This window comes from Aotus nancymaae, unplaced genomic scaffold (assembly GCF_030222135.1).
Source record: "Aotus nancymaae isolate 86718 unplaced genomic scaffold, 86718_ANA_hifiasm-v0.15.2.pri h1tg000046l, whole genome shotgun sequence".
In the NCBI taxonomy this organism is placed as follows: Eukaryota; Metazoa; Chordata; class Mammalia; order Primates; family Aotidae; genus Aotus; species Aotus nancymaae.
In genome coordinates, this window is record NW_026988460.1 from 3,791,948 (window position 1) to 3,819,594 (window position 27,647).

At 40.7% G+C, this 27,647-nt stretch overlaps 1 protein-coding gene across 2 annotated transcripts in view; it reads left to right on the forward strand.

Annotated features, from left to right (window-relative positions):
• The first annotated feature begins 4,379 nt into the window (after positions 1-4,379).
• Positions 4,380-27,647, forward strand: part of MITF (melanocyte inducing transcription factor) — a 226,508-nt gene continuing 203,240 nt past the window's right edge. For both annotated transcript variants that reach the window (XM_012473998.3, XM_012474009.3), the window contains exon 1: positions 4,380-4,617. In XM_012473998.3, coding sequence (XP_012329421.1) covers positions 4,514-4,617 — 104 coding nt within the window. In that variant the 5' untranslated portion in view covers positions 4,380-4,513. The remainder of the gene's footprint in view (positions 4,618-27,647) is intronic.

Here is a 27,647-nt window from a genome sequence, read left to right on the forward strand (position 1 = left end):
TGGTTTCAACATTTTACCATTTGCATTTCATCTTTCTTTTCCCATGCCTTTTTTGAGGACAGAAGGAGAGGAAATGGAGTATTTTGTGGCAGCTCCAAGATATCATATCATCTGACCCATAAATATTTTATAAGTAATCCTAAGAGAAAGAGTATAAAAATGAGATAAGTGCAATACTATTATCACATCTAATAAAAATTAACAATAATTTAAAAATAGCATTCAATTCCAGCCCATGTTCAAAATCTCCGTTTTCCCCAGAATGAATTTTTACAATTGGTTTGTTTGAATCAGGGTCCAAATAAAGTCCACACAAAGTATTTCAGTAATATGTATCTTTTTGTACTATTTATTTATTTATAATTTTTAGTAGATATGCAGTCTCTCTGTATTGCCCAGGCTGGTCTCAAACTCCTGGGATCAAGCAATCTTCCCACGTTAGCCTTCCAAACTGCTGGGATTATAGGCATGAGCCCCCGAGCCCAGCCTCAAATTTATTTTTTATTGAGATATAATTCATATGCCTCATATATCTCTTAAATCTTCTAAACCTGTACCAGTTCTTCCTTCCCCTTTATTTCATGCTATTTATTTTTTGAAGAATTTCTCAATGTCCTACAGAATTTCTAAATCTCTGTGTTGTCTGATTCTATTTCTGTGACGTTATTGACATGTTTTTCTCTCACATTTGTTTTTTTCCTGTGAATTGGTGGTCAGATCTAGGGACTTGATTACATTCAGTTTTCATATACCCTAGACTTTTTCCTTTCCTTTTTTTTTTTTAAGATGTAGCTTAGTCACGTCTCCTCCAAGAGTTCTTAATATCCCTACCCCCAATGATTGCTCTTTTCTTAGACACTTGTAGTATTTATCTATTGCTCCTGTTATCCATTAAATCCTGCCCATTTCTATTCTTAAAAAGACAAGGACCATGTCCTAAGTGCAGGGACCACATATGTGTCGTCATTGCTATTTCCTCATACCTAGGGCACAGTGTGCCTGGCACAGAGTGGGTACACCATAAATAGCTGTTGAGCTAAGAGGATATGAGAGTAAAGATCATACACTGGGTATCTGCTGCTTAGCATTGCTGCTTTATGTGTAGTTTCTCACTGTGTTACAAGCCTTGACTCAACTAGTGGACTGTAAGTGTCATGAGGGCAGGGAGGATGTCAAATATATTTTTGTTCTCAAGTACCTAACACATTGCCTTGCCCATACCTTTCACATATTTATTATAGCGTAAACTGGGAACCCTTGATTATCCATCTCTGCAAGATTTTTGTGAGCTCAAATAAGAGATGCATGTGACAAGTGTATGTAAAAAGTAATGTATTACATAAATATACATAATATTAATAACAATTATAATGTGTAGTCATTGCTTTTGTACATTTAATAGGTACAGTCTTTAGTTTAAATGTATAGATCTATTGACTGTTATCACCTATTTTTCGAAGCAGTACCTAATCCTAGGGTTCAAGTCATTAATGAAGAGGGATTATGGGGGACATCTATCGGGTGGCCAACTTTTGGTTATGTGGATTAATGGTATACACATGACCAAAAGTTGGCCCCAGATAGATGTCCCCCATAATCCCTCTTAATTACAAAAAAAACCAAAATAATTCTAGCAAAAAGGATTTTTTTTTTTTGGTTCATGTATCTAAAAAGTCCAAGGATATCTGACTTCAGGTATGGTTGGAACAAGGAAGTGAAACAATGTTGTACTTTCCTGTTTTTTATCTTTGCTTGTCTCTGCTTCTTTTGGTTGATCTTATTATCTTCCATTTTAAATTGGCTTCCCTAAGTGGCCATGGGTAAGTAGCTCCAGATTTTCTTCCTTCTAGCACTCTGCTTTTAAAAAGCAAACAGTCTTCCCCCATTGCCCTAGCAGAGAGGTCCTAAGGAGAACTTCTAGTCATGTCAAAGTCCCCTGTCCAGTCTTAAAGGAATCAGACTGCATTAGGTAGCAGACTGCATTGTAATTGATAACCCTGCCATATGTAATGGAAAAGAAGTTTTCCTGAATAAGGAGTAGGATGACACCAAAAAAAAAAAAAAAAAAAAAAAAGGTGTAGGAGAAAAAAGTAACAGCTATCTGTGTGAACCTCAGGACAACCTCAGTTCAGAGGTCTGCACCCCAGAGATCTCTCTTGCAGGTGTACTTAGTTGAAGATGAATTCAGGGATCTTGGCTTTCCTGATTTTTTTTTTCCCTTTGAGTTTAGTCCTTTAGGTCTGGAAGGTCACTGTTTGATGTAATAAGTGACAGACAGACTGTTTCATTGCAAATCAAAAGAGGTTATTAACTGCAGTTCTAACATAAAGTCTGTGATAGCCTTCAATAGATCAGCTGACCAAAATTATGCAGTTTTGTTTCTGTCTGTATTTTCTGAGAAGAGGGTCTACAGCTTTCCTCAGATTGAAAAACTTCTGGTGAGCCCAAAGGTTAGGCAGACTCCAGTGTTTCTCAGTGGGGATATATAGCACTGGCATTTGGACAAGAAAGTTTGTTATTGTGCAAGATGTTTAGTGTCTCTGGCCCACACCCCTTAAATGCCTGTAACATCCATAAGTTGTTATGACAACTCCTCCTCCCATATTCCAAGCACTGATAATTGAAAGCCTAGAAGAGATTAGAAGTCTAGACTGCATGTTTCCTTCATGTTTTTTTGTTCTTTCTCTGCCAGAGAACATGAAGGAAACATGCTTTCTTTGTTGGCTTTTGACAGCTGATTTCCAGCAGTTCATCTATTAAGGAATCTAGGATCTCACTTTTATGAGCATAAAACTACTGCTTTCCTTAGGGATGTTCCCAGGTATTCTGATATATTTTAATAGTTTCAGGGAAGGGCCTAAAGTTGTATGTTGAGGAATAATTTTTATTCTGAGAATTTGGTAATTGATACTGCAACACAGTGTGTCTTTTGCATTTTTTCCAAATCTCCTTGAGAACCCCGCCCTAACATCAATCCATCCTACTGGAGATCTTTTCTGATGTGAAATTAAAATGTTTCAGTGGGAGGCAAAATATGCAAAGGGGCAACTCCTGGGAGGTGCTCAATCATCACTGTAGCCTCTTTAGAGTTTTCTCCTTGGATAGTCAGTTTATTAATTCTAAAAGGCCAAACACCAAAATGAGATGCTAATCTGAAAGGAATAACTTCAAGACCTAATAAAGAATGACCATTGAGCAGGGTTTTATAGATTGCAAATGACTTTCTCTTACATTTGACCTTGCAACATCTTCTAAAACTGGTTTGCCAATCCCTTCTTTTATGGATGAAGAAATGGAGGCTTCTAGGAACCAAGTGACATGCTAAGGATTGCACAGCTCTTCTTAGAAGCACTGGCAATTTGAACTCTGAGTCTTATACCTTTAAATGCCACCGTAACTCTATACTGCCTCCCTGATGCCTCAAAACACTTTTAAAAAGAAGTAACACAATCTACTGGAACTAAACAGAGGGAAGGACTAGAAATACAAATGAGCCACAACGGAGAGTTTTGAAAATTCTCTTCCCTAAGTGAGTACCGGGAAGCTCGATAAGGGGTTGACACTTTTACAGTTCAGTTGCACATCTTCACTCCTGAAATATTAGGACAATCTCATTTGAACTCCTAGTCAACTGAGAAATTAAAAGCAGAGAGCGACGACACTGTTTTGTAACTTTGTGCCTTTTTAAATTAACCGAATCTTTCAATTGCTGCTTTAGATTAGAAGTAGCTGCTTGGATAAAGGGGAGGAAAGGGTCATTCAACCGATGAACAGTATTGCAGAAGTCCAGACTTAGTTCTAGAAAAGGAACGCACAAGAACAATTTCTCTAATAACGTTTTCATTACAAAGCGACGGAAAGTTCTTCCTCGTTGTTCCAATCTGAGGACAAGTTGATACGTCGCAGCAGCCCAGGGAAGCATGCGGGCTGATAGGAAGTCTTTTTATTTTAAGACAGGCTCGAATGCTAAAACTTTCTAGTGCCAAAACTCTTCACTATCTTATTTTTAAAATAAGCACACGGCGTGCCCTCGCAGATGTCTGAGCTGAGAGGTGGGGGTGACGGTGGGAGAGCAGGCTGTGTCCGTTCCTATTCATATTAAATAGCCAAGTCTGTACCCTTGAAGCAAGTGGGGAGAGAGGAGGGAGAGGAGCTGCTGACATTGAAAATGAATCCAAACAGGAGTTGCTCTAGCGGTGTCCACCACGTTGCTTCTCCCCCGCCTGGCCTTCTGGGAGTTGTAGTTTTTGCGGATGTGGCTCCCCAGGCGAGCCGGGAATACCCCGCCCGGGCCGAACTACAGATCCCAGGCGGCGCTCGGCCGTCGGCCCCTCCCTCCCGGGTGCCAGTGTAAACTCCCCGCTCGTTGGCGGGCGGCCGCAAGCCGGCGAGCGGGCAGAGCTCGGCACTGCGCGGGGGCGCACGACTCGGGGGACCCAGGCCCAGCTACCTTCCCTCCGCCCCCGGGCTCTGTTCTCACTTTCGAGCTGTGGAAGGACGGGAAGCGGGAGCCATGCAGTCGGAATCGGGGATAGTGCCGGATTTCGAAGTCGGAGAGGAGTTTCATGAAGAGCCCAAAACCTATTACGAACTCAAAAGTCAACCGCTGAAGAGCAGGTGAGTGGTGACAGCTGGGCAGTGGCGCGGCGGGAGGCTGGGGGGCGCTGCGTCTGCCACTCCTAGGCGAGGAGAGCGGATTGCGGGAGCTCTGGGACAAGGACCCAGTGCCCTTGCCCCGGGGCAGAGGGCGAACTGCCCCTCGTAGTTGGGGGCCGCGCTCTCCCGGCCCAAGTGCGCTTCTAGGAGGCTCGGAGGGAGCGCACTTCGGGGGGCGCTCCGGGTGGCTGGGGGCGGAGCGTCCCTGCGCGGGGACCCTCGGCCGGGGATGCCAGCTGCTGAGACTGAGTGGGGGCTGGGGAGCGACCTGGCGCGACGTGGGGGAGGAGGAGCGCCTGGCCGGGACGCTGCTGTCCCGGTAAGATGGGGGAGAAAGAGTTCTAGTGAACCCCCTTTCTGAAGATCCCAGCAGGTTGACGGCTCGGAGAGGGAGAGCTTTGGGTGGATTGAGATGCAACATTGGAGGGAAGCAATTAGTTTGCTTGTAGTCACCTCTTGGGAGTCCATTCCCTGTGGGGAAATCGGCCCTTGGCTGCTTGCAGGTGAGGGTTCTCTGGGCTCCGCCTCTCACCTCCAGACCGCTCCACGCGGGCGCGGGAGGGGCGAGTGCAGCGGTGGGTGTGTCCCCTAGTCCAAGTTAAACTCCCTGGAAATAGAGTCCCATTCAAAACCAGGCCTTCCCTGCAGAGGAGAAATGAGCCTTGGTCTTGGGGGTTACTGGGACTGTACCCTGCTTGGCAGAGACACGTGTTTAATTCGCAGGGGACTTCAGAAACTTTTTAGGAGAGGAGTAAAGACATCCACTGCTCTGACGCCCCATCTCCTCTACTGCCCACTTCTTTTGCGCCAGCTTTTTTGCTGCCTCCATTCCCACTTGTCTGTCAAAATGGATTGGGTATCTTCCGTTCTCTCTGTCCGGCGGCCACTCTGGACTCCTCGCACTTCTCATTTACAGTGTTTACTAAAAGGGACATGGTCAGTGGAGGTTGGAATAGCAGAGAAGGGTTTATTTCCATCCCGCTAAGCTGTGAGCTAGGATAAGGCTATCATTGGAAGCATCCAGCAGGACTTCTGCACCCAGCTGTACCTTCCTGCTTTGCCCTTCACTGTGGGTGGGGCCTGGGTGAATGGGCCTGGCTGGCAGAGTGGGAGAAGGTCCTGAAATGAGGGTGAGTGAAGAAGGGCAACTGAATGAAGAGCCAGGTGGTGTAATCTTGGCCTCTGGCTAGCACCGGGCTGATTCTTTTTCTAGCGGAAAGTGCAACCAGGTTTATTTACTTCAGGGCTGTGGCAGGACGCTTTATCCCACTTGGGAAAGAAAATCTGGGAACAGCGGACCCACTGACTGCCACTGCTGAAGAAGCCTCTTTGTAGATGCCTCACGGCAGATTGGAAGGAGACCGCCTAAGCAGTTCGACCTATAAAACCAGCCTTAGTTGGTGGTTTTTCCTCATAATGGCTGTTTTGTGTGTGAGCATAGATTGTGTGTGTTGGGGGCTGGGGGTTTTGAGTAATATTGTGTGAAGGGTATTGTTGGTTATGCTCATCAGGGCTTTATCTGCATTCGGCTGAAGGGACCAGTGTTTTACTGGGCAGTCTCTGCTTCTGCTTCTATAAGCAAATGCTTACATGGCCAGAATGAGGGAATGAGTGTGTGTGTGTGTGTGTGTGTGTGTGTGGAATCCTGAAAGAAATGAATTAACCGGACTGTTTGGAACATTTCTGATGGTGGCTGATACATAACATTAAATCAGTTTGAGAGAGCGAGGAAAATACCATCTGGAAAAACCCAAATGAGTGCCGTGAAACTCATGTTGAACGATTTGGGCCTGTTCTTTTCAGAGTCAGCAAAAAATGACTTGCAAGGGTGAACATCCTCAGTAGCTAGCTAGCAGGCACGTGTCAGGAAAAATGTGGGTATGTGGGAAGAAATGGCTTCACACGTTAATGCTAGAAACAGGTGTAGGCCTGAACCAGCAGGGAAAGGAAGGCTAAATTAAAAAAAGTTGTTGTAAAACTTGTGTATGGAGCACACACATGCTCTTTGAAATAAACCAGTTAAATAAAATCTGTGAATAAATATATGGAGTTGGCAACATTTCTCTGTACTGTTTCCCACAGTTGTCTAAGGTATTGTCCTCGACATCTGTTGTGTGACTTAAAAGGGCTACACATTGTTCTGGGCCTCTCTCATTGCTTTTTGTCTTATGTCTTTGCTGGGGCACCTCATTTCTTGTAAGTCTTTATTGGAAAAAGTTGAAATTGATATGTTAAGACTGCTGCAGCCATTCTGCCTATCAACCGTCTTCTCTGGATTGTCCGTTAGAGTTGAAAATATGTCCAGAATCTGCCCGCTTCTTACCAATTCCTCTGCTACCACTTTGGTCCAAGCCACCATCAGCCTTTGCCTGGATTATTGCAGTAGTCTTTTAAACTGCAGTAACCACATTTAGTGAATTTTCAGTATAGTAGCCACAATGTTCCTGTTAAAACAGGTTTTCAATCGGAGATGATTTTGCCCCCGGGGTCATTTGACAGTGTCTGGGGACATTTGTGATTGTTACAATGGAAGGGATCATTACCAATCTCTGGTAGGTGGAGGCCAGGGATGCTGCTAAACATCTTACAGTGCACAGGACAGCCCCCACAACGAAGGATTATCTGGTCCCAAATTGTTAATAGTGCTGAGGTCAAGCAACCCTGTGTTAAACCTCAAGTCAGAACCCTGTCATTCTCTGCCCAGAACCTGCCCATGGCTCCTAGTTTCTCTCAGTAAAATTTGAGGTCCTTAAGATGTCAGCTCTGACGTTCTCTCTTTCTGCCTGCCTCCTACCTCCCTCTGCTGCAGCCAGGCTGGTTTCCTCACTGTTTTTGGAATACCCCAGGTCCTTCCACTGCTGGACATTTGTATATTGCACTTGCTTTGACCATCTTTTGCCTAGACAGGCCCAGTGCTCGCTCTCCCACCAACAAGTAGGTGCCTGCCTCAAGGGTCTTAAGAATATTAAGTGTGACATTGACTGTGGGAAAGTATTAGCATGGTGCCTGGCACATAGTAAGTGCTCAGGAAATGTTAGCAGATGTTTTTGTTATTTTCTTTACAGTTCTTTCTTCAAACAACATTCCCATCACACTGATAGTGTGGCCGTTTTTGATCACAGTATTTGCAGTTGCTATTCTTCCAAACTCAGTTTTCCTTGTCCGGCTATGTTATTTTCCATAGTGCTTATATTATAATCTACTGTATAATTTTCTAATATGTTTATTATGTGTATCTCCATGCTAGACTACAAGCTCCCAGGGAACAGGAATTTCTGTTTGTTCCTTATTCACTATTGTGTCACTAGAGCATAGAAAAAAGTTTCTCAACCTCAGTGCTGTTGATATTTTGGGCCAGATAATTCCTTGCCATCGAAGATCCTATGCATTGCAGAATGTCCAGCAGCATCCTTTGGCCTCTTCCTACTAGAGCCAGTACTTCTGCTTCCATCAAATGTGGCAACCAAAAATGTCTCTGGACATTGTCAGATGTCCTGTGGTGGACAAAGTCACCCCCATTTCAGAACCATTGGCTTAGAACAATGCGTAACACAATAAATATTTGTTTGAGTATGTCTTCCTTTCTTCCTTAATACTATAACCCACTCAGGGTAAGGTGTTTGATTTTTGCAATGAACATTGTGTTCCTTTTAAAATAGATATCCACCGAGATTTCTCCAAAGAGGAATGTATATATTGTTCACTGGGGCTAAGCTCAGATATTCAAGTCTATCATGAGGAAGGACATATTTCATTTCTAACCCAGACATCCTTGCTTTCAGGAATCTGAAGTTGCTGCATTTAGATTATATGAATCTCATTTTGGTCATGTTGGTGGGTAAGCTGTGTCATAGGAAGACACATGCTATGGGAAAAGGTTCTAATGAATTGTTTGCACACTGTTTCCTCCAGCAAGGTTTTTGAAACCTTTGTGTGTTCTCCTGGGAATGAGTTCTGAATGGTGGGTGGCAGAGGAAAAGGGCTGAGTAATTAGAGAGAGCCAAGAATTCACACAGGCATAGTCATGGCAGAGAAACAAATGTGAAACTGTTGAATGAGCTCCTAGGGGCAAGGGAAGTCTCAACAGGTCTTTTGGACCTAAAAATATTTTAAAATATAGTAGCATCTTTAAGGCTCATCGTCCTTTTGTTTGGTTTACTCAGTGCATGTGGTTTTATAGTCCTTCATGTCCTTTTCCTGGACAGACTTCATGGTTGGCTTAATTTAATTCCAATTTCTTCTTAAATCTTTAATACTATTTTAGACAGCTATTATTAAATTTTCTGCAAATTACAAATGGTAACGAAAATGAGTATTAGGTTTATCATGGCAGAATAGAATACAGTAGTGATTCTCAAATGCTGATTCAAAAAGGTTTATGAACTTTTCAAGGTTCAGGGTGAAATGAGAAAGACAAAGACTGTTGTGTCATACACATACCTACACATATTTGGGCATATGGCTGCTGCCATTTCTTGGACTTATGCTGAGATATTTCCCTCCTGTCTTCTTATTAAAAAATGCCCTTTCTTTGATGACATGATAATTCATTCTTGGCAAAACAAAACTGTCAATCAATCATTTTTTGGTTTCTGAAAGTTTTCTTGATATTTTTGGTCTGTCCAATCGGCAGGGAACCACTAGCATAGAGATGAAGAGCCTTGTTCTAGCATTGGTGTCTGTGCCTAACTAGCTGGGTGACTGTGGGCAGGCTGGGTGACATCTAATTTCAGTTTCCTCAACTGGCAAATAGGGGCCTGCCTCCAGGAGTCTTAAGAACATAAGTGTGACATTGACTGTGGGAAAAGTATTAGCATGGTGCCTGGCACATAGTAAGTGCTCAGTAAATTTTAGCAGATGTTCTTGTTGTTACTTTCTTTATTACTTATCAGTGAGCACTGGCATTTTGGAGGGTATTTGCATTTGCTTGACTATGGTTGTCTTCTCTGAGGCAGGTGGTGTTGTGCAATACAGTTCTCTCAATGTTAGTAAATTCATTTTTGCTTTTCTTCTAATGAGGTGTTCAGATAAATAATTTGCATTTTATAGTTTTCATCTAATCGTTAATAATTCTTTTATGCTAGTTAAATAATCTGCTGCGTAATTTTCCAATATGTTATGTTTATTACGTGTATCTATCTCCATGCTAGACTGCAAGCTCCAATGGAACAGGGATTTCTGTTAGTTTCTTGTTCACTATTGTGTCCCCAGAGCCTAAAACAAAAAAATTCAGTGCATCCATAAAAATTCATGTTCAACACGTATTTATTGAGTCCTAGTATGTGCAAATTAATACTAATAATGACGGGCAACATTTACTGAGTGCGTACTATGTGTAAGTCTGTTCTAAGTGTTATTATGTGTGTAAAACATACTTAATCTTTGTGAAATCTGCATCAGGTGATCATAATAAACAAAAACAGTAATTATATTAATTATAATTTTTAAAACAGTTAACACTTAATCTAGTGCTTCCTATGTGCCAGGCACTATTCTGAATATTAACTCTGCATTACCTCTGTTAATGCAAAGTTAATTCAACCTTGGGTGTATGTATTGGTTTATTATTCTCATTCTACAGTGAGGGAAACTGAGGTATGCCAAGTAGGTGGAGGCTGGATTTAAACTGAGGCCATATAACTGTAGCTGTGTGCTCTTGTCCTCTAGTCTGTGCTATGCCTGAGTGATTGTGCACAATTCAAAGATACATCACACTGTGCCCTCCCTGTGTGGTGAGAGAAAGAGAACTCACAGATCTAGCTAATTATATAAGGCAGAGTGGTACCTGTGGCAGGGTAGGCATCAGTAATTGGCAGCGTTTAAGGGAGGCAGTTTTTTGGACAAATAGGGGTATTTGAATTTGGCCTTCAAAGTGAAACAATAGTCAAATGTGTTTCTCCACACTATTAAATAAAATGTTGGACACCTTGGAGAGCATGATTCTAAAGTAGACATTTAGGGTTTCTGTTTGCCTTTTAGACTCCTAACATTTCTTTAAGCTCTTCTTTGTGGTCTTTGGGCACCTGGTGATATTTCGTGGTGGCAGAGAGGCTGCATGCATGTGGACAGGTTTAGAGGGAGCCCTGCTTAAGTGCTGTCCTTGATCACTGTTTTGCCACTTAACTACTACATCTGTGTTCAAGATATTTAACTTCTTGCAATCTCAGTTTCTTTAAGCTGTAAAATGAGGTCAATAGTACCCATCCTCTTAGGGTTGGTAGAACTTTTAAAACTAAGCAAAAATGTATAAATATGTTTAGCATAGCACCTAGCACTGTTAGTGAAGGAGATTAATTCCTCCTTTTCCGGTAGAATTTTACCGTGATAGCAGTTTTTACCTTCCTCTTAAGAATAACTAAAACGTGTGTAGAATCATGCATCCAAAGCAAAATAGACAAGATTGAGGTGCCTCAACCTGCAGATGTTCAAATTTTACTATGCTGATTTGTTTTGTGATATGATTAGATGGAACACTTGATTGAAGTGGGATTCTCAGTCTTGGTTTTGTTTGTTATTGGAGATTTCCTTTTCCCGATTACTGCTATTTATAGTTTTTATTTAAGTGGATGTATGCTTAATTCCCTTTGAGTTCTGCAGTGCAGTTTGCACAGGCTGATGTTTATATCTGCTCCAGTTGTGCAAGAAGTGGAAAATATCCTTTTTTTAGAACAGATCACATGTGCTTACTGTCAGGAATAGGACCTCAGTGTAAAAAAATGTGTCTTGGGACAAATCAAAGTTACTAAATTTCCCCCTCCAACTGCTTTGTTTCAGAACTGGCAGTATTAGGATAAATAATAGGAAAAAAAATCCTTGGCTACGTTTTTTTTTTGTCATCTTTCAAGGACAATAAGCGAGAGTTTCATTTGTTTTTTTGTGTGTATGTGTGTGTGTGTGGAGTATAAAATGTACTTTGCTGAGGGTTTGTCTAATCGGAATAAATTACAAAAATATGTTTGACTACACTCCAAGTATGCATTATTTGGAGAAAATAATCATCAAGACAGGTCAAAGATATTAAATGCAGTCACCACAAGCTTTTGATATTGTAAAAGCAAATTTGTAGTTTATTAGAAGGTTTTTGTGAGTCTAGTGAACATTGTGTACTCCGAGGATAGGAATTATACCAAGGAATAAGTCTACATCTTTGTTGATACCAATGAGGTCGAGAAGACCCACAAGGAGGTCTGGGATCTCTGTTGAAATTTCTTCACCTCCCATTCTATTGCAAAGGATCTTGGGAGAAGGACCAGGTTTGGCTTCTCAATGGTAAGCTTAGTTTTCTAGCCCACTTCTGAAATGTGCCTTTCTTAGTTCTTTGCCTCATCTTTCTCTCCTGTGGCTTTGGATGCTGTGAAGAGTAAGGAAGTGTACCTTTGGAGTATTCACCTGAGACCTCTGTCCTGGGATTCAGAGTGATGAGGCTTTTATCTTTAATGGCTAACATTTCTGGGGGCTTCTCAAGCACTGGGCACTGAGTGTCAGGCTCTGTGCTGGCCATAGGGAATCAAGTGGAGAAGCAAATGCGTTCCTGCTAGCATGGTGCATGCATCTTGGTGGTGGGACACAGTTAATAATAAACCAAATACATGAGCAAGAAAAGTTTTGCTAACTGCTATGGAAATCAAACAGAGCATTATAGGTAGAATGTGCCTGTGAAAGAAGGGGGCTTTTTATTAGATTGGATAATCAGGAATGACCTGTTGGAAGAAGTGATTTTGAGGCAAGGCCGAATGTCTGACATAAAGGTACAAATCTAGACACTACCACGCACTAGCTCTGTGACTTTGGTCAAGTTGTACAACCTTTATGAACTCCAATTCCTTCTTCTGTAAAATGGGACAGTTGCTACCTTGCAAGGCTGTTGTGAAGATAAAAGGTAATGTATGTAAAGCAGCTAAAGTTAGACTTGAGGCTTAATAGGTGTTCAGGGCTACCCATAGGATTGGTTGAAGTTAATATATGAATAGTGGAAAAAGAAACACAGACATTAATCTTTGTTATAAGTGTTTATAACTCAGTCTTAAGTGTTTTCCTAATGTTGAGTGAGTCAGAGATTCATGCTTGTCTTTATAAACCTAACCCTGGACTAAAAGAGGAGATGGGTCTTGTTATTTTTATTATCCTTTCTTTCCTCTAGGATCATCCTACTTGATGTCATCCCTTGTTCCCCTGACTGTTGTTGTCCTGACATTACTCATGTCTGACCATTCTTAGCCTAGGTGCAGTTTTTGGGGCTGAATTTTTAATTACTTTTTTGGTGTTAAGGAGAGGTCCAAGTAACTGAGGATTAAAAAGGAAAGCCTGAGATTGATTTCACAAAACATACACGCCCACCATGAACAAATAACCAGTGTAGAACTCCTGACTCCTAGTCCTGTGTTTCAGTCCTGAGATCACACTTCCTGTCCACTCTGTTGTGAAAATGTCAGTGTTGGTGCAGAAACAAAAAAGAAGAAGTTCTCCTCCTACACACCACCTCCAGTGTTCACCAACTTTGACATCCTCAGGCAATGGTGTGTATTTAATTTGACTTCTTTAAAAAAATCTTCAAAGCATTTGGATTTTAGTAGCTGTATTCTTTGATTCAAGTACCCTTAGATTGATAACTTCCTTTTTTTTTTTTCTTGAGATAGAGTCTTGTTCTTTCGCCCAGGCTGGAGTGCAGTGGCACTATCTTGGCTCACTGCAACCTCCACCCTGGGGTTCAAGCAGTTGTCCTACCTCAGCCTCCCAAGTAACTGGGATTACAGACGTGTACCACCATGCCTTGCTATTTTTTTTTGTATTTTAGTAGAGGTGGGCTTTTGCCATGTTGACCAAGCTGGACTTGAATCCCTGTGATCCACCTGCCTTGGTCTCCCAAAGTACTAGGATTACAGGTGTGAGCCACTGTGCCTGGCCAGAGTGATAACTTTCAAAAGGAAAAATCCTGGGTTGTGTGAGAACAAATATTTTAAATCTAAATGCATGCCCTATAGAGGGCACTGGTATAATTCTGTCGTATAAGAAATTGTGCCATATTGAGCAATTTCAGGAAGGGATCTGTGGTCTTCACCCTCCCCACCTCTGCCTCTTCTCCAAAGTGGGGTAACTTGCTGCTGAATCATTCACACATATTTTTCAGTTTTTCCATGTGATTAAGGGCATCGTTGGAAAAGTGGTTGTCCTCACTGTTGTGAGAACGCATAGCTTGCATTTGTAGAATAGGTTTCCTTCTGGGAAGGTTGACCTGTCTCAATGGGAAGAAGACTTGAGGCAGAGAGGTTTCACTTAGCCTGGTGGCTGTGGTTATATATGAAATTATGAAATGACAGGAAAGCTATATTTACTTTGATACCTTTACCATAAAATGTTCCTAAATACTAACTGGTTCTAGGAGGCATGTTTTTCAAAAACATACGTTTTATTTTTACAGCTGAAGATCTGAAATTTGGTGAAAGGAAATGCTCATGGAAATCCTAAAGATGGTTTCCTTGTTTAACTCAGGACCTAGCTCAGTCCTGGTGAAGGCTACCAGAGAACCTCACTGAGATGTAGCCACATTGTACCTCTTGCCTGCAGTGTGTCCTAAATTGATAGAGATAGTGCTCTAAAACTTTCATGAACTAACGCAGCGATATGTCATTGGTCAAATTTTAACATTCCCTTCCATCTAAAAGACTAGGTATATTTTTGTTATTGCTTTGTTTTGTTTTTAGCATTTGAATTTTTTCAGCAAAAGGTAGAAAGGTATTATTTCAGTGTTACCTTTGCTCTGTTGCATTAGTGAGCCTGCATAGTTGCACCATCTAAATTTGGGATGTTGGCACCTCAGCCAATAAGAACCCGTTGTAACTAATTCATAATGCTTTTGGCAGAGAATGCCTATGAATAAACATAAAATAGTGTTGGCCAGTTTAGGTCATTTACTTTCAAGGGAAGAGGGTGACCCCAACTATGCATTCTTGAAAATTTTATTTATTTATTTTTAAAGGAAGAGTTTACACTAGCTTATGTGAAGTAATACCTAAAAATATAAGCAGCTGACATGATTCCTGGTGACATTCCAAATCAAGGTTTACCCATTTGCTGCAAAGAAGTATGCTTGAAGGATAACTTGTAAGAGGTTGGCCACTGGCTTGTGTGTGTAATCAATCAGTGTGTAGACTTTTTGGAACTGCACCTTGTATCATCTTAGCATGGTAATTTTTCCACTGGTCTTTGGGTAGGTACACACTAATAATGTTGTTTATTTAGGCAAATGTGGAATGAGTAAATGCTAAATGATAGGATTTTGGAAGGTAATTCTAACAATGCTGATTATATATGTAAGTTTTAAATCTTTGTTGATTCAGCAATTAATGAGAAGGTTTGATGGTGCTTGCTTGGTCATAATATCAAAATCAGTAAAGTGCATGATATAACGGCAGGGAGCTGAATGGCAAGGACGATTAATTGGGATTTGTTTTTGGGAGTCAATGATACCACATGCCAATCTGCTGTCTTTAGGGAGTCTCTCCCTAATGTAACCCCTCTTTCTAACTTTTGGGTTCATATACCTTATATCTTTCTAAACAGGTCAATTTCATGGCTGCAGGAGTTGAGAATTGGTTATAGGCCTGGCCACATATCCTTATCACAGGGATTAGTTTCACCGAGGTACACATTGTTCGAAGTGAATCCCAGGATTTTCTTGGGTGCTACCACATCAGTAATGTAGATCTGATAACTAACTTTCTAGAGAAAACTAGGGAGCTTTCTTTTCTTTTCTCTTCTTTTCTTTTTTTTTTTTAATAGCGAGTAATTATTATCAATGAGTATCTCTGGGCTGACAATACCGCAACACTCCTTTTTTTTTTCTACTAAATGTATTCTGATCTGGGGAATTTTTTATTTCAAAATAGCAATACAAGAGTATTTAATATGGAGATAGGAGATTTGTGGTAAAATCATTAGGGCAATGGCTCTTAAACTCAAGTGTGCATCAGCATTTCCTGTAGGGTTTATTAAAACAGATAGCAGGGACACACTCCCACAGTTTCTGTTCAGTAGGTCTGGGGTAAGGTCTTAGAATTTGCATTTTGAACATATTTCTAAATGATGCTGAAACTGAACTTGTTTTCAAAGTGTCTGGGAATCACACTTTCAAAATCATGGCACTAAGGTGGTGGTGATGATGTTGGGGGATGATTTGCTCAATGAACTTGGAATAGAAAGCATTACATATAGGTGGGATACAAATAATATATAGGCTTGGGTGACAGAACACCCACATTTACCATGTTTAATCAGAAAATGAATTTATTGGTTAAATAACAGAAAAGTCTAAAGATGGGGCTAACTAGGCCTTTCAAGTATAGGATTCTTGGTTATGTAATATGATCTCTGAGTGACTTAGAGTTAACCTAGCTTTACTACCATAAGGAACCCTAGCCCAAATCTCAAAAAGGGGTTGTATTTTAATCTACACTCTAAAAGTGTGAAACTTGAAGCATACTGCAGTCACTTGACTGAAAGTTTTGGTTGAGAAACAGCGTGATGGTGGTTTTGGGCATGTCCACATGACCAAATTGTTTTTCACAAAACTTCTGCTGAATAAAATGTGAAATACTACTGTCAGCCTGTTTTCCTGTCTTAATGAATTCCAGATAGTTTGTAGAGTGTGGGAGCTTCCAAAACAGAGAGGTGGAATGGATGTGACCAGCCAGCATCTGTTTTGTCACAAATGAGGATGTCCTGACATAATGGAATCGTTCCCCTTGTTCTGAATCTCACCAAGCTGTTCACTTCTCTCATCGTGAGGTACAGACTGTGAGAGGGAAGGGCAAGGCCAATGTCATGTAACACAAGCCAAAAGAAAAATTCTAGATTCCTTACTTACCAGGAAATTCAGCCTACCCCAATGTTTCATCCACTCAGACCCAAGCATTTTGATTTTTTTTTCCTGCATGTTGATGTTCTTTAGAGAAAAAGCCTTGATCTGTTCTTACTGTAAACTGGTTAAGAGTTCCAACCAGTCTGATAAGTATAAACTACAGAGTAAGACAGATTTGAACTTAAATTCCAATTTGGCCACTTACTGGCTGTATATATGTGTGTGTGTGTATATATATATCTTTGGGCGAGTTATTCTTGTGGCCTCTGTTTCAGCAGAGGCAGATATGGTTTGGATCTGTGTCTCCACCAAATCTCACGTCAGATTGTAATCCCCAGTGTTGCAGGTGGGGCCTGGTGAGTGAGTCTTCATGAGATTTAGTCATTTAAGAGTGTGTAGCACCTCCCCTGTCATTCTTTCTAGTTTCTGCTCTCACCATGTGAGATGCCTCACTCCTTCACTCCCCCTTTGCCTTTTGCCATGATTGCAGGTTTCCTGAGGCCTCCCCTGAAGCTGAGCAGATGCCAGCATCATGCTTTCTGTGGAACCATGAAGCACCATGGTTTAATCACCCCATGGAACCATAAGTGAATTAAACTTCTTTTCTTTATAAGTTACCCAGCCTGAGGTATTTCTTTATAGCAATCTGGACTAATACAGAAAATTGGTACCAAGGAGTGGGCATTGCTATAAAGATACCTGAAGATGTGGAAGCAGCTTTGGAATTGGATATAACAGGAAGAGGTTGGAAGAATTTGGAGGGCTCAGAAGATGACAGGAAGATGAGGAAAAGTTTGCAGTTTCCTAGAGGCTGGTTAAATGGTTGTGAACAAAATGCTGGTAATGATATGGACAGTGAAGTCCAGGCTGAGGTGATGTTGATGGAAATGAGGAACTCATTAGGAACTGCAGTAAAGGTCCCTTTTGTTATGTGTTAGCAAGTAGGTTGGCTGCATCATGCCCCTGCCCTAGGGATCTGTGGAACTTTGAACTTGAGATTTATGATTTAGGTACCTGGAAGAAGAAATTTCTAAGCAGCAAAGTATTTAAGATGCAGCCTTGCTGCTCCTAACAACCTATACTTATATGTATGAGCAAAGAAATTGCGTAAATTGGAACTAGTATTTAAAGAGAGAGCAGAGCATAAAAGTTTGGAAAATTTGCAGCCTGGCCATGTGGTAGAAAAGAAAAGCCCACTTTCCAGGGAGTAATTCAAGAAGCCTACAGAAATTTGCTTAAGTAAAAAGGGGACAAGTGCTAATATCCTAGACAATGGGAAGGCCTCAAAGGCATTTCAGAGAACTTCATGGCAGACTCCCTCATCATATGCTCAGAAGCCTAGAGGGACTGAATGGTTTCCTGGGCCAGGCCCAGGGCTCCATTTCCTTGCATAGCCTTGGGATACTGCTCTCCATATTCTAGTTGCTGCAGCTCCAGCCGTGGCTCATAGGGGCCCAGGTACAGCTTGGACCACTGTTTCCAGGGGTGCAAGCTGTAAGCCTTGGTGGCTTCTATGTGGTATTAAGCCTGTAGGTACACACAGTGCAAGAGTTGGGGCTTGGGAGCCTCCACCTAGATTTCAGAGGATATATGGAAAAACTTGGATATCCAGGCAGAAGCCTACTGCAGGGGCAGAGCCCCCTTAAAGAAACTTTACTAGGGCAATGCAGAGGGGAAATATGGGCTTGGAGCCCCTATACAGAGTTCCCACTGGAGCACTGCCTAGTGGAGCTGTGAGAAGAGTGCTACCATCCTCCAGACCCCAGAACAGTATATCTACTGGCAACTTGCATTCTCAGCCTGGAAAAGCAACAGGCAGTCAATGCCAGTCCTTGAGAGCAGCTGTGGGGGCTGAACCCTGCAAAGCTACAGGGGTGGAGCTGCCCAAGGCCTTGGGATTGCACTCATTGCACTAGTGAGCCCTGGATGTGAGACATAGAGTCAAATAAGGTTATTTTGGAGCTTTAAGTTTTAATGACTGCCCTGCTGGGTTTCGGACTTACATGGAGCCTATAGCCCCTTTCTTTTGGCCAATGGAACAGAACTACTTACCCAATGCCTATACTCCCATTTTATCTTGGAAATAACTTACTTGTTTTTGACTTTACAGGCTCATAGGCCGAAGGGACTGGCCTTATCTCAGATGAGACTTTGGACTTTTGAGTTAATGCTGGAATAAGTTAAGAATTTGGGGACTGTTGGGAAGGCATGATAGTATTTTGCAATGTGAGAAGGAAGAAGGATATAGGATTTGGGGGACCAGGGGTGGAATGATATGGTTTGAATCTGTGTCTTCACCAAATATGTAATCCTCATCTCAAATTGTTATCCCCAATGTTGCAGGTGGGGCCTGGTCAGAGGCAATTGGATCATTGAGGTGGTTTCTCATGAATGGTTTAACAACATCCCCTTGGTGCTGTTCTTGTGATAGTGAGTGAGTTCTCATGAGATCTGGTCATTTAAAAATGTGGTACCTTCTCTGTCAGTCTCTCTCTCTCCCTCTCTCTTTCTTTCTTTCTTTTCTTTTCTTTCTTTTTTTTTTTTTTTGAGACAGAGTCTCACTCTCTCGCCCAGGCTGTAGTGCAGTGGCGCAATCTAGGCTCACTGCAACATTTGCCTCCTGGGTTCAAGTGATTCTCCTACCTCAGCCTCCTGAGTAGCTGGGATTACAGGTGCAAACCATCACACCATGTTGGCCAGGATGGTCTTGAACTATGTTCCCCTTGGCCTGGCAAAGTGTTGGGATTACAGATGTGAGCCACTGTGCCTGGCCCCCTGTCACTCTCTCTTTCTCCTGTTCCCACCATGTGAGATGCCTTCCTCCCACTTTGCCTTCTGCCATGATTTTAAGTTTCCTGAGGCCTCCCTAGAAGCCAAAGAAATGCCAGTGTCATGCTTCCTGTACAGCTTGCAGAACCTTGAACCAATTAAATCTCTCTCTTTCTCTTTTTTTTTTTTTTTGAAATAAATTACCCAGTCTCAGGTATTTTTTTTTTTTTTTTGTAGCAGTGTGAGAATGGACTAATACAGAGGCTAAAAGAGGACACTGCATAATAATATGATCTAAGTTATGGGGTAATAGTACAGATTAAAAGAAATATATGGGTGGAGTGCTCAGCCCAAAGCTTAGCTTTTAGTTCCCTCATTCTGATTACCTCTGTATCTACAGCATCAACAAGGTATTTGACTTGAATTTCTAGTTTTAGACACCTTAATAAAGAAAAAAATGACTCAAAGCATATGGGGGTTGTGGGGAGAGGATCCATAGAACAACAGGGAGGAAGAGGGTGAGGGAGGAAGGAAGCTAAATAGTCTTTAAGTTAGGTAATCAGTATTAGGCTATTTGGGAGTTGATACAGGTCAAATAGTGGCAAATGGTGGGATGCCTAAGAGAAAGATATTTAAGGATGGCACATGCTGTTTACATGCATGGTGTTACTTTTGTTGCCAGAACAATTTTTGTCTTTATCAACATGTTTCCTTTAATCATAATTATAGACTATATATAGCTAGGTGGAGGAATAAATAATGAAAAGCACTAATTGGGGTTACACAATACCAGGGCTGTGTAGCATTGCTGTCTCAACATAGACATCTCTAATTCCTAACTGTCCTGTTTCAGCCTTGGCCATAGTGACTTCATGCCTTATCTTTTCCCACTTGACTTGGCAGCCTGTTTATATAGTTATCTTTATCCAATATAAGCCTTAAGGCCCTATATTCTTGAGCCTCACAATCTTTATATCTTTCACTCTTCTAGGATTTTTGTGTGTGTGTGTGTGTAATAGCAGTATATAGCCACTTTAGAGACTGGGATCTAAGTTTTCAGTGTTTTTTTCTTTTCCCCACACCAATATGATAGTTTGCTTTTCTTGATCATCACAAAGTTTCTATCCTAAAAATTGTGGCTTAACTGGTCACTAGAAAACATAAAGGGGAAAAAAAAAGCAGAAAGGGGGGTTAGCCCAAATGGTATCCATCTTTCTCGGGGGAGAGATTTCCATTATATTGCACATGTATGTGGATGCCTTCATTAGTCATTGACTGAACTGTAACTTGGACAAAAGGGTGCCTACCTCATTGAATAGCTGTGAAGATTCAATAAGGTGATGAGATGCTACCTGTAGTAAGGATGCAGTAGAGACCAGCTGCTGCTGTTCACCTTACTGCTGTTCTTCCTCCTATACTATGGTTATTGCTCATCTCTGCCTATTGCTGTTTTGTGCTACTACTGGAGTCATTGCTACTAGAACTTAGAAGTTTGCATAAGAATGGAAGAAATGGTTAATCACAGAAACGTTTCTCTGTGCAGATGGTATTGACTCTCTCATTGCCTTGTCACTGTTGAGTAAATAAGCAACAGTTTGATTCTCTATAGCTTTAAAAAACTCTGATCACATGTCAATTCTCAAATGCTTGGGGTATATGTGGCAAGTTTTTTTCGAACTTTAAGTTCAGGGATACATGTGCAGAATGTGCAGATTTGTTACATAGGTATACATGTGCCATTGTGGTTTGCTGTCAACCCATCATCTAGGTTTTAAGCCCAGATGCATTAGGTGTTTGTCCTAATTCTATCCCTCCACTTCCCCCACCACCCAACGGGCCCCAGTGTGTGATGTTCCTCTCCCTGTGTCCATGTGTTCTCATTGTTCAACTCCTACTTATGAGTAAGAACATACAGTGTTTGGTTTTCTGTTCCTGTGATAGTTTGCTGAGAATGATGGTTTCCAGCTTCATCCATGTCCCTGCAAAGTACATAAACTCCTTATTTTTTATGGCTGCATACTATTCCATGGTGTATACGTGCCACATTTTTTTAATCCATCCTATCATTGATGGGCATTTGGTTTGGTTTCAAGTCTTTGCTATTGTAAATAGTGCTGCAATTAAACATATGTGTGCATGTGTCTTCATAGTAGAATGATTTGTAATCCTTTGGGTATATACCAATAATGGGATTGCTGGGTCAAATGGTATTCTGGTTCTAGATCCTTGAGGAATTGCCACACTGTCTTCCACAATGGTTAAACTATATATTTACACTCCTACCAACACTGTGAAGCGTTCCTATTTCTCTACATCCTCTCCAGCATCTGTTGTTTTCTGACTTTAATGATTGCCATTCTAACTGGTGTGAGATGGTATCTCATTGTGGTTTTGATTTGCATTTCTCTAATGACCAGTGATGTTGAGCTTTTTTTCATATGTTTATTGGCTGCATAAATGTCTTCTTTTGAGAAGTGTCTGTTTATATCCTTTACCCACTTTTTGATGGGGTTGTTTGTTTCTTTTAAATTTGTATAAGTTCCTTTTAGATTCTGGATATTAGACCTTTGTCAGGTGGATAGACTGCAAAAATTTTCTCCCATTCTGTAGATTGTGTGGCAAGTTATTAAACCTATATTAGCACTGGGTTGCAGCCCAGGAGTCTTCCAGACCACTTCCCCCAACTATCAGATGTTGTGTGCATAGAAATGAGATTAACAAGTTTGATTACCAACTAAAGGAAAGCATAATCTATCAGAATCCATATGTATATATATATTCATACAAACATATGTAGGATTCTCAAGGCAGTATTTTTCAAAATATTTTCAGACTTTCTCTAGTATTCTTACTAACCAAAACTTGACTCTTGGTTAAACAGTTCCCATCCAGAGTTTTATAAGGAAAGAGGAACAATGAAATTCTCCTCTTTTTGTGTGATTGATACAAAAAGACAAACACACTGAAGAAAAAGACAGACAGATGTAGGTGCTGTAGAGTAAGTGCTTATGTGTTCAGAGAAGCTGTAAGCACAGTAGAGAAGGCAGCTGAGGAGGACTGGTCAGAAGTGGATTGGTGTGATGGGCTTCTGAACTCTGCATTTTAGTGAGAGTACAGGATGAATCTGCTGTGTAGGCTGGTGTTGAAAGTTTGGACACCCTGAACTAGGGGAAGAACTAGCTATAGAAGATAAAGAAAACAGTTTTGGACATTTTCAGAATAGATATATTTCTTGAGCATCTAAATGTGCAGATTTTAAGAAATTTGACTCTTACTCTTGTTTTCCCAGAGTTATGGTTTGAGAATCATTTGTAGGATCTTCAGGCAAATTTTCCTTACCTCGTAGTATAAAAGGATACTTAGTAAGTATTTGTTGAGCTAGGGATAATGGGGATCAGGAAGGGTCAAACTTGAACCACTGTTGCCTTTGACAAGTGGGTGGCTGTTGAGTGATGGCATGGACTGCAGATCAGACCATCAAAGACCAGAGGAGGTCTTTCTGGGAGAGGAAAAGAACATGCTTGGTGGTTACATCAGTTACCTTGAGGCATATGTGTATGTGTGTGTGTGTGTGTATATATATACACACACACACATATATAAACATGTATATGTATATATGCTCTCTCACCACTCAGAAAGCATATAAAATATGTAAATAAATATTATATATATATACACACACAATTTCCCACTACTCAGAAATATATTTTATTTACTTTTTTTTTTTAAAGATAAGATTTCACTCTATCTCCCAGACTAGAGTGCAGTGGTGCTATCATAGCTAACTATAGCCTCAAACTCCTGGGCTCAAGGAATTCCCCTGCCTTAACCTCCGAGTAGCTGGAACTACTGGCATACACCACCATGCCTGACTAATTAAAACAAAATATTCCTAGAGATGGGATCTTGCTTCATTGCCCATACTGGTCTTGAACTCTTGGCCTCAAGCAATCCTCCTGCCTCAGTGTCCCAAAGCACTGGGATTACAGATGTGAACCTCTGTGCCCAGCCTGGAAATATATTTTAACTGGTATTCACTGAAGATGGCCTTTAGCTGTCACTTTGTTTAAAGGCTTTATCTTTAAAATAATGTGTCTTTTAATACATCAAGTATCTTCTTATGTATCAATAGCTTAATCTGGTAATACTTACTTTATTATCTGTTAGTCCCCATGGGAACAGGGAATTTGTTAGTTCACTGGACATCTCAAGGTTCCAGGATACTGAGTGTCCAATAATATTTGTTGAATAAAGAATGACCTAGGTGGCTGATGTGTTTCTGCTGTGCTAGAAAGAGTCAGTAAATTTTGGAAACTTTGTCAAATTCTTTCAGGAAAATGTGTAAGACATGATCCTATCTTTTCTCTTGTTAGTTATGATCCCTTGTCATGTGTTACTGAGCCTTAATATTTTTACCTATAAAATGGGGCTAATGGCATTTCCTTCTTGGGATAACTGAGGATTCTAGAAGATAATATGTAAAATGACAAGCATATGTACATTCTCAATACAAATTTGGTGGTGGTGATGATTGTTACTGCTATTGGTGCTGAAGATATAGATTGCTAAAATATAGTCAGTTCTCATTATTTTTGTTTCATGAAGTTGCTACAAATACCGAATTAGCAAATACTGAAAGATTACCCGTAGAGATATACAGGATAAGTTCCTTAGAGCCTCTGGTCACAACATTTAATCAATTCATCAATACATAACTTTATTTTATGTGTGTTTCTGTGTAAAGACACATTATTTAATATATATTGTTGATTCGTTAACATTGAACTCATGGCCAGCAGCACTATAACTTCACTGACTTAGGAACACTAGATAGCACTTTAGCACTAAGTTTGGGTGCCATATTGAATAGGGGAGTCACCAACAAACACACAAAAGTGCAAAAAATATGGCACTACATAGACTGTGAAAAGGACACTTGTTTACAATATGATGTGACACCTGAAAGGAGAAGGCAGACCATCACCTTGTTTGACCTCAGTTGGTAACATGAATGTTGGGAGGCTCAAATTTCTTGCTGTTCTGTGCATGTGATTGATTGACTATAAAAACTTTGAGAATATTGATTTTGGGGTTACAAGTCAATAGTTTTAGTAAGTAGGTGAATTTGCAAGTGAGGAATCCATGAATAATGAGTGTTGACTATATTAAAAACTGTTTTCTTGCATCTGTATTTCTCTAGTGGTTTTTCCTCTGGATTAAAAAGCTTACCCACTGGGGAAAATATTTTGAAACACTGTCTGCTCAGATGTTGTGGATTACAAAGGAAGCCACATTAATAAAGATTTTCCATGTATCTAATCTCTCATTTTTTTTTTTTGAGACGGAGTGTCGCTTTTGTTACCCAGGATGGAGTGCAATGGCGCGATCTCAGTTCACCGCAACCTCCGCCTTCTGGGTTCAGGCAATCTCCTGCCTCAGCCTCCTGAGTAACTGGGATTATAGGCACGCGCCACCGTGCCCAGCTAATTTTTTGTATTTTTAGTAGAGATGGAGTTTCACCGTGTTGACCAGGATGGTCTCAATCTCTTGACCTTGTGATCCACCTGCCTCGGCCTCCCAAAGTGCTGGGATTACAGGTGTGAGCCACCGCGCCCGGCCTAATCTCTCATTTTTATCAGTTTGTTTGCCAATAAAAATGGCTCATCATTTCCAAATCTTGAAAGTTAACTGAGGTTTCACTGTTCATGGTAGAATTTTGATAGAATTTTGATCATTCTTTAATAAGGTGGAGTGTGAGAGTGGGGACCTGGAAAAAGAGCAGAGAAATAATGGGACCGTTGCTGAAAAATCCAGCAAAAAGCAGTAGGATGACATGGGGTAGGTGAGCCCCCAAACTGGGGCTTAGCCTGGGAGGGTTCTTGGCATTGTTCAGGAAAGAATTCAAAATGAGCTGGTGGTTGAAGAATGCAGGTTTAATGAAGCAACAGTGTACAAGACAGTAGCTGCTCCTTGCAGAACAGGGCTAACTCATAGGCAGTGCACCCAAAGTAGCAGTGTATGGGCTGTAGACTGGCAATATTTATACCCACTTGGAATTACATGCAAATTGAGAGGTAGGTTATTCAGAAATCTTTTGAAAAGGGGTGGTAACTTTTGGGGGTTGCCTTGGCATTTGTAAACTGTCATGGTGCTGTTGGGAGTGTCTTATGCTGATGAGCAGTGAGGGCATCTAGAGGTTACCTGTGGTATCATTTGCTAGTTCTGGTATGTTTCTTCGTTTCATCCTGTTGAGACCAGGAAATAAGTACAGATAGTCTCCTACTTCAGGATGGCTTCCAAATTCTGGTGTAGGCAGTTTTTGAGGTAACCATGCTCAGCTTACTCAGGGCCTAGAGGATAAAGGTGATTGTTTTGACTTCTGTAAGCATTGTAAATTAGCATATTATAGTTATCAGAATGATCATTGTTATAAACATTAACTGAGTACTTGTTGGGATTGCTTGGAATTCTTTTAGAAAAAGGGAGAAAAGAATTGGTTTCAGTAGGTTCTATACTTTCAAGTTGCATAGCAGATAGATCACACAATTTAGTGACAACAAAGAAAACACAAAGAACAATAATAATAACAGTAGCATCTAGCATTTTTAAAGCCCTCTTTACAGGCTATGCCTTGTGTTAGTGCTTTAGCCTACCTTTTGTATATTTCTATAGTGTTCTTATGTATCATACTGGGGGTAAGGAAGGTACCTATGTAATTAAAAAAATTCTGTGTTAGAAAAATGAAAAAAACAGAAACATCAAGAATTAATAATTTACTTCTAGGTGAGTTATAAATATAATAAGGCACTATTATCCACCAGGTATGGTATTTAAGTGTTTTGTACTTAAACAATAATAATTAGAATTATACATAGTATAATTCTAATATGAGGTAGATAGGATCCCATTTTATAAATGAAGGACCTTGTGCTTGTCTGTCTTCTGTCACTTGTCTATCTTAAGTTACTCAAATAAGGTAGAACTGTGATTCAAACTGAGGACTGTCTGACTTCAAAGCTCACTCTTTTATTCATCATGCTGCAGTGGTTTCCATGTATTTTGGTGTTCAGAGGTTTGGAGGGAGAGGCAGGAGTGATTGGGGGTGACAACTCATGTTGATTTTGGAATGGAAAGAAGACTAGGTTTCTTATGAAGTAAAGGCAGAAGACTCAGGGTGTGGTTAAACATTCAAATCCAAAATAAATAGTTATATCTATTAAAGGTGCTCACAACATGCCTGTCTGCATAGTTCTTTGTTTCCAAAGCTGCTTCTGAAAAAGGAAAGGAAGTAGGCTATGAAGGCTCCTGGAAAGATAGCAAAAGATAGAATGGTGGATACTTAATCATTCACAAGGGTGTGGTGTATAAGTAAGTGGTCGATTTTTCTCATTTCTTATTAATGATCTTCAAATGTTGCTACTTGATGACATTAACTTGTCTTGTCTACATACCCATCCTGTGTTCTACTACTGAACATGGACATGTAGCTCCTAACATCTGGATGTTTTTCACTCATCTCTCTTTTTCTCCCTCTCTTTTATTTTCTCCTAACCTGACTTGTTAATTGCTTTTTTTGTGTGTGTCTTCATAAATTTATAGCCAGTCTGTTCCATTCTGGACTGTTTATCTTTAACATGCCAGAGGTCTTGAAACATCATAATGTTGTGTAATGAGCATAACTTCTGCCTTGACTTGTGGGTGTTAAGAGCATTAGTCAGTGCAAAGTATTGAGTTAAATATTTTCAATGAAAGGATATAATGATCTAACATAGAGGAAGAAGTTATAAAAATCCTAGTTAATGGCATTAATGGTGAGCCATATACTTAGGGGGTTCCTAAGAATGTAAAAGCATTCTTACTCTTAATTAATGAGAGAGGAGAAAGACCAACAATAATAAGAGAAAAAGGACTTAATTCTCATCCATACCAAGAAAAGTGTAAGCATCCAAGTTCCCAGCGATTCTAATCCTGATTCATTACCTTGCATGTGTCTTTAGTTATCACAAGAAATGTTAAAGATTTCCATGAGATATTATTGAAAGGGACTCCTGGGCTGCATCATAAGCCTGATTGAAAGCCCTTAGCCTTGTAATGATCTCTTCTTGGAGGACCATCAGGGAATTCTTTGCAGCTCTATCAGAGAGTCAGGGCTTTCCTCAGCAAACAAACTAGGTCTTTACCTACAGAGCTGATTTTATGAAGAGTTTTGGTCAGCATTAGTCATTGTGAAACTATGGGCCTCCTGCCCTGGTTAATCTCTACAGACATCTCCCTACAGCAGAAGATTGAATCCTCATCTCTCCATGAGTCTGAACATCTAAAGATGTTAGAGGTACATTAATTTGCTTCTTGCTGGGGAATG